The sequence below is a fragment of the Vigna unguiculata genome, chromosome 10 (genome assembly GCF_037176805.1).
Source record: "Vigna unguiculata cultivar grain cowpea cultivar isolate G323 ecotype 2 chromosome 10, ASM3717680v1, whole genome shotgun sequence".
Taxonomy (NCBI): Eukaryota; Viridiplantae; Streptophyta; class Magnoliopsida; order Fabales; family Fabaceae; genus Vigna; species Vigna unguiculata.
The window spans coordinates 11,522,744-11,537,436 of record NC_140801.1 but is presented as its reverse complement, the minus strand read 5'-3'; the positions used below and the strand labels follow the sequence as shown (position 1 = coordinate 11,537,436).

The following is a 14,693-nucleotide window of genomic DNA, read 5'->3' as shown; positions in this document are numbered from 1 at the left end:
TCTCTTAGTAGGTGCTTCATCCTCTGATGAAGTATAATGTTCAGCCATGTATCTGTGAAATGAAAACGTAAAAAAACATTAATAAGCAACTAACAAATTAATATATAAAACATTATTTAACAAAACACCTAAATGTTAACAAGAATATGAAATTCATACATAAAGTTATTGATTGGTCATATGTATATTCCTTCATTGTGATCTTCTCGAATTGCATGTACATCATCAACTAGATGGATTTCATCAACATTTATCGTTCTTCTAAATGGGTGGGTGACAACAATATTAAGATCACTCATATTCTCTTCATTAGGATCAATTTGTTTTTTTCCATGAAGAGCGACAAACCAATGTTCAGACGCCAGATCTTTAACATAGAAAACCTGAGATGCTTGTTGTGCCATGATAAATGGCTCGTCTCGATAACCCACCTTTCGAAAATCCACTAGAGTCATTCCTGATTCATCTATTTTGACACCACTTTTATTGTCAATCCACTTACATTTGAACAGTGGAATAGTAAACATGGTATAATCAACCTCCCATATCTCTTGTATTACACCATAGTATGTCATTGATCCTATTACGGGATTTTGATCTTTAGATGTAGAAAATTGTAGCGACTCAGCTTCAAGACTGACTCCACTATTTTGTACTGTGCTTTTATCATCAAGAGACTTTGTATAGAATGTGCAATTATTGATTTCATAACCTGTACAACAGATGACATCAAATTTCAACCCATTTGCTAACCACATCAAAGTCTCAGAGCATTGCGAATCTTTCAAAACCTCAGATTTAAACCAAGGCATGAATGTTCTATTATGCTCCATCAAATGCCATTTCTCTGATTGTCTTGGATTGTTCTCTTTCACAATGACTTTGTGTGCAGATAAGTAAGGTATTACCTCATTTGTGTTGTTCAATATGTATAGGTGTGCTTGCATCAACTCTTCGCGATTTTTGGTAACCACACTCACACCTCGTATGCTGTTACTTATAGAACACCTGTTCAACCATGATCTGTGAGGAACTCCTATCGGTTTTGCTTTTGCCATGTAATCTGAACAAAACTCGACACTTTCTTCAGCAATATATCTTTCGATCATTGAAGCTTCTGGACGATATTGATTTTTCACATACCCTTTCAAAATCTTCATGTAACGTTCAATGGGATACATCCATCTTAAGTATACTGGTCCACAAAACTTGATTTCTCTCACCACATGAACAAGTAAATGTACCATGATGTCAAAAAATGATAGAGGGAAAAACATCTCTAGTTGACACAAGATGATAACAAGTTCGGCTTGAAGTTCATCTAACTTTAAAGGATCAATGACTTTGCTACAAATTGAAGAGAAGAATGCACACAAACGCGTTATAGTTTGTCTAACATTTTTGGGTAAAATTCCACGAATAGCTATAGGTAATAATTGTTGCATTAAGATGTGGCAATCGTGAGACTTTAGGCCAACAAGCTTCAAGTCTTGCATGGACACTAAACTCTGAATATTTGAAGAGTATCCTTGAGGTACCTTGACACTCTTTAAACATAAGCAAAAACTTATCTTCTCTTGTCTGGACATAATGTAACATGCAGGGGGCAAATAAGTGCGCCTACCAACCTCCCTTGGTGCCAAGTCTTCTCGGATCTTCATTTCAACCAAATCCAAACGAGCATTTACTCCATCTTTTGTCTTTCCCTGAATGTTGAGTAGTGTACCAATCAAGCTATCACACACATTCTTCTCTACATGCATGACATCTATGCAATGCCTAACTTCTAACTTCGACCAATATGGAAGGTCAAAGAATATTGATTTTTTCTTCCAAGGGCTCGATGCAAATGACTTCTTGGACGTTTTACCAAATATATGATGTACTTTATTAACTTTTTCCTGAATTTGAATGCCAGTTAATGGAGTTGGTGCTTTGTCATTCTCTTGATGTCCATTGAATGCTTTCTTTAACCTTCGATAAGGATGATTAGCTTGTAAAAACCTTCGATGGCGCAGATACACGGTCTTCCTTCCGTTTTGCAATTGATGAGATGCAGTGTTTTCTTCACATATAGGACATGCTTTATGACCCTTGACACTGTACCCTGACAAATTACCATAAGCGGGAAAGTCATTAATGGTGCAAAATAACATTGCATGCATCATGAAAGTTTCAGAAGCAACAACATCAAATACTTCAACACCATCAACCCACAACAACTTCAAGTCTTCAACTAGAGGATTGAGATATACATCTATGTCATTTCCAGGCTGCTTTGGACCAGATATCATCATAGACAACATCATGTATTTTCTCTTCATGCAGAGTCCAGGAGATAAGTTGTAAATGAATAATATAACAGGCCAACAACTGTGGTTTGTACTTAAATTACCAAATGGATTCATTCCATCGGTAGCTAAGCCAAAACGAATATTTCTACATTCTTCACCGAACTTGGGAAATTCCTTATCAATATTTTTCCATTGCATTGAATCAGCTGGATGACGAAGGAGTCCGTCACATCTTCTCTCAGTTGCATGCCATCTAAGGTTTTTAGCGTCTTTAGGATTTGCAAACAAACGCTTAAGTCTGGGCACGATTGGAAGGTACCAGACTACTTTCAAAGCAGATCCTTCCTTCTCTATTTGACCATTATCTTCACTGTTTCTTTTCTGCTTGTACCGTGATGACCCACACTTTGGACATTTTTTCAAATCTTCAAATTCTTTTCTGTATAATATGCAATCATTAGGACATGCGTGTATCCTTTTATACTCCATACCCATCGGACAAAGAATTTTCTTGGCGTCATAGTTTCGAGTGGGTAGAGTATTTCCTTCGGGAAGCATTTCATTCAAGAGCACGAGCAATTCTGTGAAGCTTTTATCTGTCCAACTGTTGGTCACTTTCAAATTCATAAGTCTTAAAACCGCTGATAATCACGTGAACTTAGTTGAACCAACATACAACGGAGTTTCCGCATCAGCAGACATCGTCTCATACACATGCGCTTGTGCAAAAGCTTCTGCACCAACATCCCGTATCATGTCCTCCATATTGTCTTCTTCTACTTCTACTTGCTCTTCAAAGTGCTCTTTCCGTCGCTCTTCCCGTCGCTCTTCCTGTCGCTCTTTCATGGAGGAATTAGCAAGATATTCAGTCCGAGAAACAGTTGGAATGTGTATTAATTCGCCGTGCCATGTCCATATTGTATAACTTCTAAGGAAACCATCACAAATAAGATGTTCCCTAACTTGAGTTGCATTCAATTTTCTTCCATTCAAACAATTGACACAAGGACATCTGAACTTCACCTCATCATCACTTCTTCCCTCATAACGTTGCGCAAATTTTATAAATTCCTCTACTCCATTCTCATACTCAGTGCTAATACGTGGTAAATTAATCCAATCTCGATCCATACTGAAATTGCGTGATTAATTTCAGTAATCTTTGAATCAATGCTCATGTCGTAATGAAGGTGTGACCCTATCCCATTTAAGAAGATTCACTTTCTTTATTTTATTGGTACATATTACTTTTAAAATACAAATCTTAAATTTCACGAAATTTTGCCAGCATTTCGCATTGGCCTTCAGGATACACGAAATGAAAGTGATTATAAACCACAATCAAATATGCACCCGAAGATCAATACAAAACACAATTGACAAATATTCATGAATTTTAAGATCTTTATTTTAAAATATATATATATATATATATATATATATATATATATATATATATATATATATATATATATATATATATATGCACTAATAAATTACTAGAAAGTGATTAATCTTCTTAAACTGTCCAATCGGACAATTCAAGATTCAATACATTTAAATTATTAGTATTGTATCCCCTTATATCTAATTTAAAAAAAAAAAGGTAGTTTTTTCAACATGAAAACTCGGGAACGATACATAATTTTCGTATTGAATCTCAAACGGGAAACTAAGGCTAACTCACAAATCAAACAAATATTTAAGTAAATAATAAACCATATATATATATATATATATATATATATATATATATATATATATATATATATATATATATATATATATATATATATATATATATAACATATTACTAATACATAATAAACAACAAAATCTTACAAAATAATAGAATTAAGAACTTGGGAGCGTGAAAATTGAATGACAATGGAAGATGATGCACACCCACGATACTGAGGTCTTCAAGAGCTATAAGAGGTAATAAAATAAATAAGAGACCGTAAAAATAGCAAAAGAAAAACGCAAAAATCAACCAAAAATCTCATCAAAATGCAAAACAATTACCTAAATCATAAAAAAATATACAAAACGAAAAAAAAAATTAAGGCGTTTTGAATTTACCCCGGACAGAATTGGCGGTGCAACGGTGGTTGGAAATGGCGAACGAGGCGCAAGATACTCGCCGGAGCAGTCACACGGAGCAGCAGTGCAAGGTGGCTGTGGGGAACCGTGGCGAAGTGGGGCGACGAATGCACGATGGAGGGCGCGACGTACGCACAACCAGAGGCAGCGGTGGCGCGCAGGAGGCCGCAACAGAGGAGCGACGGTGGCGCGACGGTGGCTGCCTCCTTTTCGCCTGCTGTTCGGTGGCGGAGCAAGACCGGCGACCCAAACTTCGTGGACGGAGGCGCAATCGGCGATGGAGAGGGCGATGGAGAGGTCGCTGACGGAGGGCACGGTGGGGATCCCTTCGCGAGAGAGAAGATGATGAACAGTGAGGGTTCGTGCGATTTGGGAACATAAATAAAGGATATGGCCTCGGTTCTGTAAACACCCGAGGCAGAAAGAACGATAGGCCTCGGTTCTGGGCCACCCGAAGCCAAATCTTCCGTTATAGGCCTCGGTCCTTTGACACCCGAGGCCAAAGTGTGTGCTGTCAGTGGCAGTTTTGTAAATCTGGGGGCCACAGATGGGTTATAGGCTTCGGTTGGTTGAGAACCGAAGCATAAAACTGGTTATATGCTTCGGTTGATATGGGACCCGAGGCAAAATGTTGAGAAAATTTTCAAAAATGCCACCGCCTCCTTATAGGCTTCGGTCCCGCTGTAACCGAGGCCTATAAGGCGAGTTAAAAACCCCATTCTGCACTAGTGATTACTTCGTGTACAAAAACTACAATGTAAAAAGGCACTTATGGAGTCACAAGAGGACATTTAAATCTCGAACCAGAAAACTTTATTTTTAATTCAATCTTGAATTTGAAATACTTATTGAAGTTGTTTGGTGATGATTGATGGTGATAGAAATACTTGTATGGCCTTTGGATTGTGTACAAATTTATCATTATGTAATGATAGACTAGAAAAACAGTTAAAGTACTTCCTGTACAAAAACTACAACGTTAAAAGGCACTTGTGGAGTCACAAGAGGACACTAAAATCTCGAACCAGAAAATTTTATTTTTAATTCAATCTTGAATTTGAAATACTTATTGAAGTTGTTTGGTGATGATTGATGGTGATGGAAATACTTGTATGACCTTTGAATTGTGTACAAATTTATCATTATGTAATGATAGACTAGAAAAACAGTTGCAGTACTTCCTGTACAAAAACTACAACGTAAAAAGGCACTTGTGGAGTGACAAGAGGACACTTAAATCTCGAACCAGAAAACTTTATTTTTAATTCAATCTTGAATTTGAAATACTTATTGAAGTTGTTTAGTGATGATTGATGGTGATGGAAATACTTGTATGGCCTTTGGATTGTGTACAAATTTATCATTATGTAATGATAGACTAGAAAAACAGTTGTAGAACTTTTCCTGTACAAAAACTATAACGTAAAAAGGCATTTATGGAGTCACAAGAGGACACTTAAATCTCGAACCAGAAAACTTTATTTTTAATTTAATCTTCAATTTGAAATACTTATTGAGGTTATTTGGTGATGATTGATGGTGATGGAAATACTTGTATGACCTTTGGATTGTGTACAAATTTATCATTAGGTAATGATAGACTAGAAAAACAGTTGCAGTACTTTCTGTACAAAAATTACAACGTAAAAAGGCACTTATGGAGTCACAAGAGGGCACTTAAATCTCGAACCAGAAAGCTTTATTTTTAATTCAATCTTCAATTTCAAATACTTATTGAAGTTTTTTGCTAATGATTGATGGTGATGGAATTATTTGGACGGCCTTTGGATTATGTCCAAACCATATTTCACGTAATTATACAGTTTAAAAGCAGTTGCAATACTGCGTGTACAAAACGTAAAACGTAAAAAGGCACGTATGGACTAACAAAAGGACACTTGATTATCGAACTCGAAAAGTTGGTTTTTAAAAAAATGTTGATGAACAACAAACATATTGAATCCAATATAGGCAAATCCTGCACGAATTACACAATTCTGGTTTTGTTGCTCATTGCAAAAAACATCAAATGTCATTCACAAACAACAACCACAAAGCTGAGAATGTGTTTGTCAATGTCATCGGAGTTGAATGTGGAGAGTGTCATATCCACCAAAAAATGTGATATTCATTAAACTTACAACCTGCAAAAAAATAGATTTTCTTAAGTTGAGGAACAATTTGGGGAACAACTCATCAAAATGCCATTTCAATCATCGAACAAGAAAATACGATAATGGGGTTTCATTTCCGGAAAAACATCACAAAAATAGTGGTTTCATTTGGGGAAGAACATCATAAAAATAGGGGTTTGTAATCGGATAGTAAAACATACCAGAGCACCCTTTGATTTGCAGAACAAGAACACTTCAAATTAGGGCTTCCAATTCGACGCACGAAGCTATGGCAGCAATCCGCACTCTCGCTGCACTCTCGCCTTTAGTTTAAACCGCAAAGGAAAGTTCTGTTTTTCTAACTTTTCCTTTTTCTTCTCTTGCGCGTGTATCACAACCTCACCATTCACTCCACCTTCTCTCACGCGTTTCTGCTCCCGTTTGATTAAAAATTATTAAAATAATAACTGCCACGTAGGCGGGTAACTTCGGGGTCAAAAAAAAGGGGCATTCTATCATTATCCATTAAAATATGGTATAGTTTTATAATCAACATTTTTTTTTATTAATATGAATTGAATACCGACATTGTATGATATGTCAAACACGGAGATGATTAAAATGGGAATAAAAGCTAAACATGGAACCCACTTAACGCTTAATTTTATAAAGCATATAGAATAAACAATTATCATTGAACAAATTCATTTTGACTAATTGTGAAACTTATCTTCATTTTTAGCAAAAGCATAGTAATAGTTTATTTTCCTAATTTTGTTCACAAACTACGTACTAACTTTCAGTCACGGACCTTAGAAGGTTCGTAGGGAACATGGCCCATCCTTAGATTTTTTAATTTTTTTAAATATTTTTTTAAATTTATTTTTATTTTTTAAAAAAATATAATATTTAATATTAATAAATAGTAAAATAGAAAATTAAACATAATAAAAAATAATAAAATTTATAGAGATATTTTTTTTGTTCTATCTTATTTTAAGTTTCTCAGTATTATTTATTATTCTTGCATCTCTTATGTGATTTTTTGTTTTACAAAAGAAATAGAAAGTTACATATAAATTCATTCTCTCCTTCTCAGTTCTCATTGGTTCTCTTGTAAGATAAGAAAAGGTATTTTTCTCATTTCTCTTAGAAAAAATATAAGTTTGATATTTAGTGTTTTTTTCATCTTATGAGTTTTTTGTATATTTATATTTTTATGAATATAAAAAGAAAAGTTAGGTACTACATGTTTTTTGATGACCATTTCTTAAAGGTAACTTGATTATCATATTTTTTTAGTAATTACATCTCACAATTTTTGATTAGATTTTGATAAATTATTTTATAGTCTTAATTTTTTGAAATATTATTGATGAAAAATAAAATAATAGATTTATTTTTTTAAGTGATAAAATGGAAAATACCCTTGAAGATGAAAACAATACAAATTTACTTCTTCACCTATTTTCAAGCATGATATTAGGAATTCAATTGTTGAATTAGAGAAACCCTCTCTTAAGATTCAAAGAATTATGAGCGGAAAATTTCATATTAATTTTTTTAAATTATAGGCGGTGTAAGACCCACTTTTCTTTTTGTGCCTTTTTCTTTAAAGGGATGCCCATCCTTGGGGGCCTAAGGCAAGGCCCAAAGGGGAGGGTCAGACCTAATATGCCCCAACCCTAATCATGTGCTCTTTTTCGTAAAACAGAACCCTTGTGCCTCCTTGAGCAGCCGCACTCTCTGCTAGGGTTTGCCTTCTCGCCGCTTCCACGTTCGCTCTAGCTGTTCCTATTCCACGTGAGTATTTCCGATCCGTACTCTTCCCTTCTATTGGGTTTTCGTATTCTCAGTTGGGGTTCACCGTGCTAACCTTTTTTTGCAACTGTTCCACCGTTCATTTCAGCTTCTAGGATCTACTCTCTAAACTGTGGTGCTCGTAGTCTATGAGTCGAGGTCTTCCCGCTAGCTCTTTCTAGGTAAGGGAAGTTAGACCTTATTGTATTTTTCAGCTTCTAGGATCTACTCTCTAAACTGTGGTGCTCGTAGTCTATGAGTCGAGGTCTTCCCGCTAGCTCTTTCTAGGTAAGGGAAGCTAGACCTTACTGTATTTTTCGTGGGATCTGCTTATTTTACGAACTTTTGATGATTTAATAGCCTGTGTGAGAATATGAGTGTTTGAGAATGCATATTTGAACTGTTTGGATGCATGTGGTTGACTGTTGCACGACAAAACAGTGGCGGGTGCTGGTTTTCTCGCCCAAGCGAGCTAGTCTCGCCTAAGCGAGATTATCAGAGGCTCGTCCAAGACTTTCGCACTCGAATTGTCGCCTAGTAGACTCGTGTTCTTTTTAATCGAGGAGTGCTCTCGCCTAGGCGAGAAGGGACTCGCCTGAGCGAGACCTCGCAAAGTCTCCTATCCCCTCGTCGCGCCCTTGCCTAGGCGAGATGGGGTTCGCCTAAGCGAGAGGGTTCCTTTCGCCTGAGCGAGCCCTGTTAGCTTGAGCGAGGCAGAGGGTAGTTTTTGATGTTGTTATTGAGTGGTTTACCGATGTGTGGCTTGTTTATCTGTCCCAAATACTCTACTAGAAGAGTTGCGTAATGATAGTATGGTTAATATGTTATATTTGAAATGGAAATGGCATGTTATTTGATTGGGTATGAATTGGAAAGCATGTGTGGTATGTCTTGGTGATTATACATGATATTTATGTTATGGGAAATTCTTGATTGGTGGGTGGAACATGCTTAAAGTATGGGTATGGCATAATTCCATGACTCTTGTAGTGAGAGATCTTGGTGGCGTCTCATCGGTTGGAAGTAATTCCATGGACCCTCTTAAAGGGAGTCCTTGGTGGTGCCTCAACAAAAGGACGTAATTCCACGGGGGTCGTGGTGGTGCCTCAGGGCCAGGGCGTAATTCCACGAAGGCCACGTGGTGGTGCCTCCTGTAAGGGTATAATTCCGTGAAGGCCTCGCGGTGACACCTCATTTCTAGGACATAATTCCACTGCCACGTGGTGGTGCCTTAGATACGTATCTGGATAGTCAAGTCTTAGGTTTTGATATGGATGAGTACTTCACATGTGGGTGTCTGCTATGTATGTTTGAATGTGAAATGGTATGTTGAGTGCATGATATGATGACTTTTTCGCTAGCTTACCCTTTTGCTTGCTTGTGTGTTATGCGTGGTCTCTCCCTTTGCAATGATCATCAACCCGGTTGATGTGAGCAGATGTGAGAACCCCTGGCAGTGGTGATGGTAATAGGGATGCTGTAGCTTGATGGATTGGACAGGTGTTGGGCCCACTATGGGGCCCATTACTGGAGGATTTTATATTATTTATGCTTTCTTATCCGAACAAGGCCTAGTATATTTATTTGTTTTCTTTTTAGTATTTTTTCTGGTTGGGCCATGTGGGGCCCTTTTCTAGTAATCTAGGTATATCTAACGTATTGTATACCTTCATACCCTAAACCCACACTCTCTGAATATTCATGTATGTGATGTTTTATTAATTGAGGTTGTTCAGTTTTTGGGGCGTTACATTTATGGTATCAAAGCGGTCGTTCCTTAGGTTTGTGGACTTGGATGTCTGCTTCGTTTTCTCTGTGTCTTTCTGTATGTTCTTACCTAATTCTTGTCTTACCGAGCCTAACCAAGTGACTTCCTATGTGCCAGTGAACTATGGCACCATCTCGTAGGACTCCACAATCTTCCCCAGGCGATGTGCCAGATATCGCTAGAACAATTGAAGCAATGGTAGCTGCCATGACACCGCAAAGTACGGCAATGATGCAACAAAATGAAGCATCAATGCAGCGACAGGTGGTAGCGCTTGAACAGTAGCAGCTAGTGATGCAGCAGTTAGAGGCTGCCAGGGCGGCTGCTGAGGATGCTCACAGGCAGCATATGGAGGCCCTCCGCTAGCTGGAGGAGAACAGGGTAGCTGCCCCTGATTTTGGCCCGGAGCCACGTCCTACGGCCATGGAGTGGAGTCTGGAGGACTTTCTAAAATACCACCTAGTGAAGTTTGGAGGCAAGACCAGTTCAGATGCAGCCGACCAGTGCCTGAAAGACCTGGAGAGGATATTTGACGCTAAGATGTGCCTAGAGGAGAGTAGACTGGCATTCGCAGTGTACATGCTCACGGGTGAGACTGAGCACTGGTGGGTCAGCATGAAGTCCATCATGGAGGAGAGGCAGGAGCCAGTCACTTGGGACGCCTTCAAGAGGAAGTTCCTCTCCGAGTACTTCCCTGACAGCGTCAAATACGCTAAAGAGGTAGAGTTTTTGCAGTTGACCCAAGGAAGCAAGTCTGTGACTGAGTATGCAGAAAAGTTCAAGCACCTCAGTCGTTTCTACACCATGCCACCGGATGAAGAGTGGCGATGCCAAAAGTTTGAGAACGGCCTCCGCGGGGACCTTCATTTGATGGTGGCCCCGCTATCCATCAAGGATTTTGCAGCCTTGGTGGAGAAGGCCAGGGTCATGGAAAAGATGAAGGTGGAAGTGGAAACTCAGCACCCTCACCAGCAGAGAGTGGGAGGACCGTCTAGGTCCAGGCATAGGCATGAGGAGAGGAGGAAGCCCTATACTAGGCCCCATTTTCAGTCCCAAGGGTCTAGGGAGTCTTCTTCCCAACAGAGTAGGGTTCAGTGCTACCAGTGTGGGGGACCGCACAAGAGAAATGTCTATCCCCAGCTTGCAGGCTTCAAGAGGTGCAACAATTATGGCAAGGAGGGCCACTTCGGCAGAGATTGCCCCACCCTTGTGAGAACAGCGACGCGTACTCCAGTTCCAGCCCCAGTTCAGAATCAGCAAAGGAGGGGAGGCAACGGGCCTCAAGCATCGGGCAGAGTGTACGCCATGACTGGAGCAGAGGCAGCAGGCTCAGGTAACCTTGTCATGGGTCGTTGTGTGATTGCTGGTAAATATGCATGTGTTTTGTATGACTCTGGAGCAACACACTCTTTTGTGTCTGAAACTTGTGTGCAAAGGTTGGGTCTGCCAGTTTGTGAACTGCAATGTGACCTTGTGGCATCTACTCTAGCATCGGGTTTGGTCAGGACATCGTCTTTGTGTACTAGGTGTCCAGTGGAGGTAGAAGGCCGCAGGTACAAAGTGAATCTGATATGCCTACCTTTACAGGAGTGGGAAGTGATCCTAGGAATGGATTGGCTCTCCGCCACTGTATCCTTATAGACTGCCGCGAGAAGAGACTGTTATTTCCCAACTCAGAGGAGCTTGAGTTGTTATCGCCTCACGGTGTTATGAAGGAGCTATAGGACGGTGCTCAGTGTTTCCTGATCTTTACGCACCTGGAGGTGGAGGGAGAAGAGATGAAGTCCGTGATACCGGTAGTACAAGAATTTGAAGACGTGTTTCCAGAGGAAGTACCGGGATTACCCCCTAGTAGAGAAGTGGAGTTCTCAATTGATTTGGTACCTAGAACCGGGCCAGTGTCGATGGCTCCATACCGTATGGCTCCGGCAGAGTTGGTGGAACTCAAGAAATAGATAAAGGATTTACTGGGGAAGCAGTTTATCCGACCCAGTTCCTCACCTTGGGGAGTGCCGGTGCTGCTGGTGAGGAAGAAGGATGGGAGTTCGCGGTTGTGTGTAGACTACAGGCAGTTGAACAAGATGACCATCAAAAACAAGTATCCCCTCCCGAGAATAGACGACCTGATGGATCAGTTGCATGGGTCATCGGTATTCTCGAAGATTGACTTGCGGTCGGGTTATCACCAAATATTGGTAAAGGCGGATGATGTGCAGAAGACGGCCTTCAGGTCCTGGTACGGATACTATGGGTACGTAGTTATGCCTTTTGGGGTGACCAATGCTCCAGCGGTGTTCATGGACTACATGAACCGGATATTCAGACTGTTTCTAGATAAGTTTATCGTGGTCTTCATAGACGACATCCTTATCTATTTCAGGACTCAAGAGGAGCACGCCGAGCACTTGAGGATAGTGCTTGGTATTCTGAGGGAGAAACAACTGTATGCGAAACTGTCCAAATGTGAGTTCTGGATGGATGAAGTTCAATTCTTAGGTCACATGATATCAGCACAGGGCATTGCAGTGGATCCAGCGAAGGTTGATGCAGTAGTTAAATGGGAAAGTCCCAAGTCAGCAACAGAAATCAGAAGCTTTGTGGGTTTAGCCGGCTACTATAGGAGATTCATAGAGGGATTTTCCAAGATAGTGGCGCCCCTGACCCAGCTTACTCGAAAAGACCAACCCTTCGCTTGGACGGATAAGTGTGAGGAAATTTTCTAAGAGCTAAAACGATGTTTGACGAGCGCCCCGATATTGGTTATCCCGGATGTTGAAAAACCCTTTGAGGTTTATTGTGACGCATCCCACCTTGGACTTGGTTGTGTTCTGATGCAAGAGAAGAAGGCAATGGCATATGCGTCGAGGTAACTCAATGTACATGAGAGAAACTATCCCACTCATGACCTGAAGCTGACAGCTATAGTTTTTGCCTTGAAAATTTGGAGGCACTACCTCTATGGCACTCAATTCCGGGTATTCAGTGATCACAAGAGTCTGAAGTACCTATTCGACCAGAAGGAGTTAAACATGAGGTAAGGAAGATGGATGGAATTCTTGAAGGATTATGATTTCGAGCTTTTGTACCATCCAGGGAAGGCGAACGTAGTAGCCGATGCTCTGAGTAGGAATACGGTGCACACCGCTCACCTCATGATCAAGGAGGTGGAATTGCTGGAGAAATCCAAAGACATGAAACTGCAGGTGGAGTTGGAGTCGGGATTCATTAGATGTAGTAATCTGACCATATCTAGTGACTTCCTGAACTCGATTAGAGAAAGACAACTGTTGGATAATAGTCTGAACAAGGTTAGGGAGCAATTAGGGTCAGAAGGGACAAAGGACTTCGCTTTGGGTAACGACGGCATATTGAGATTCCAGGGCAGAGTGTGTGTGCCTGATGATGTAGAGGTGAAAAGGCTAATCCTTGAGGAATGGCATAAAAGTCGTCTTAGCTTGCATCCGGGCATGACTAAGATGTATCAAGACCTCAGGGAAGCTTTCTGGTGGCAAGGGATGAAGAAGGATGTGGCACAGTTCTTGTCTGCCTGTCTGACCTGTCAGAAGGCAAAGGTAGAGCACTAGAGACCCGACGGGATGATACAGCCGCTGGAGATACCAGTATGGAAATGGGATAGCCTCTCGATTGACTTTGTGACTCATTTGCCACGAACATTTAGAAGGCATGACACCATCTGGGTCATAGTGGACCAACTGACCAAGAGTGCGCATTTCTTAGCAATGAACCTGAGGATGTCTATGGTTAAGTTGGCTCGATTGTACATCAAGGAGATTGTGAGATTGTATGGGGTGCCTTCGAGCATTGTATCAGATAGAGATCCACGGTTCACATCGCGGTTTTGGCACACCTTGCAGGGTGCTTTGGGAAACAAACTCACGATGAGTTCAGCTTATCACCCTCAGACAGATGGTCAGTCTGAGAGGACGATCCAGTCACTTGAGGACTTACTGAGGACATGCATACTATATCATTTGGATGCTTGGGATGAAGTGTTACCGTTGATTGAGTTCACCTACAACAATAGTTTCCATGCAAGCATAGGGATGGCACCTTATGAGGCTCTTTATGGCCGAAAGTGTAGGACTCCTTTGTGTTGGTATCAGGATGGGGAGGCAGTGTTGGTTGGACCAAAGTTGTTGGAACAGACCTTCGAGAAAATGATATTGGTGAGGGACCGTATGTAGGCGTCCCAGAGTAGACAAAAGGCTTACGCTGACCGCAAGAGGAGACCTTTGGAATTCGAGGCTAGGGATCATGTGTTCTTGAGGGTGACCCGAACCACCGGTCTGGGAAGGGCGCTCCGCTCAAGAAAGCTCTCTCCTAAGTTCCTTGGCCCCTATCAGATCACGAGGAGGATTGGACCAGTGGCTTATGAGATAGCTTTGCCTCCTCAGTTGGAAAATCTTCACCCGGTGTTTCACGTGTCGCAGTTGAGGAAGTATGTGTTTGATCCGGCCCATGTGTTGGAAGCTGAGGATATACAGATCAGGGAGGACCTCACTGTGGAAGTGCGCCCATTGCTCTAGAGGATACAAAGGTGGAGGAACGCAGAGGAAAAACAATCAGACTGGTTAAGGTCATCTGGGATCGAAG

At 40.6% G+C, this 14,693-nt stretch overlaps 1 protein-coding gene across 1 annotated transcript; it reads right to left on the bottom strand.

The window, feature by feature from the left end:
* Positions 1–176: 176 nt before the first annotated feature.
* Positions 177–2,919, bottom strand: LOC146882143 (uncharacterized). The gene has a single exon (XM_085667632.1). It carries the CDS (start codon positions 2,850–2,852, stop codon positions 177–179), a length of 2,676 nt encoding a protein of 891 aa, XP_085523758.1. The 5' UTR covers positions 2,853–2,919.
* Positions 2,920–14,693: the final 11,774 nt, after the last annotated feature.

Coding starts and splice junctions, on each gene's coding strand:
- LOC146882143 (XM_085667632.1), bottom strand. CDS start 2,852: ATGCTTCCCGAAGGAAATACTCTACCCACTCGAAACTATGACGCCAAG.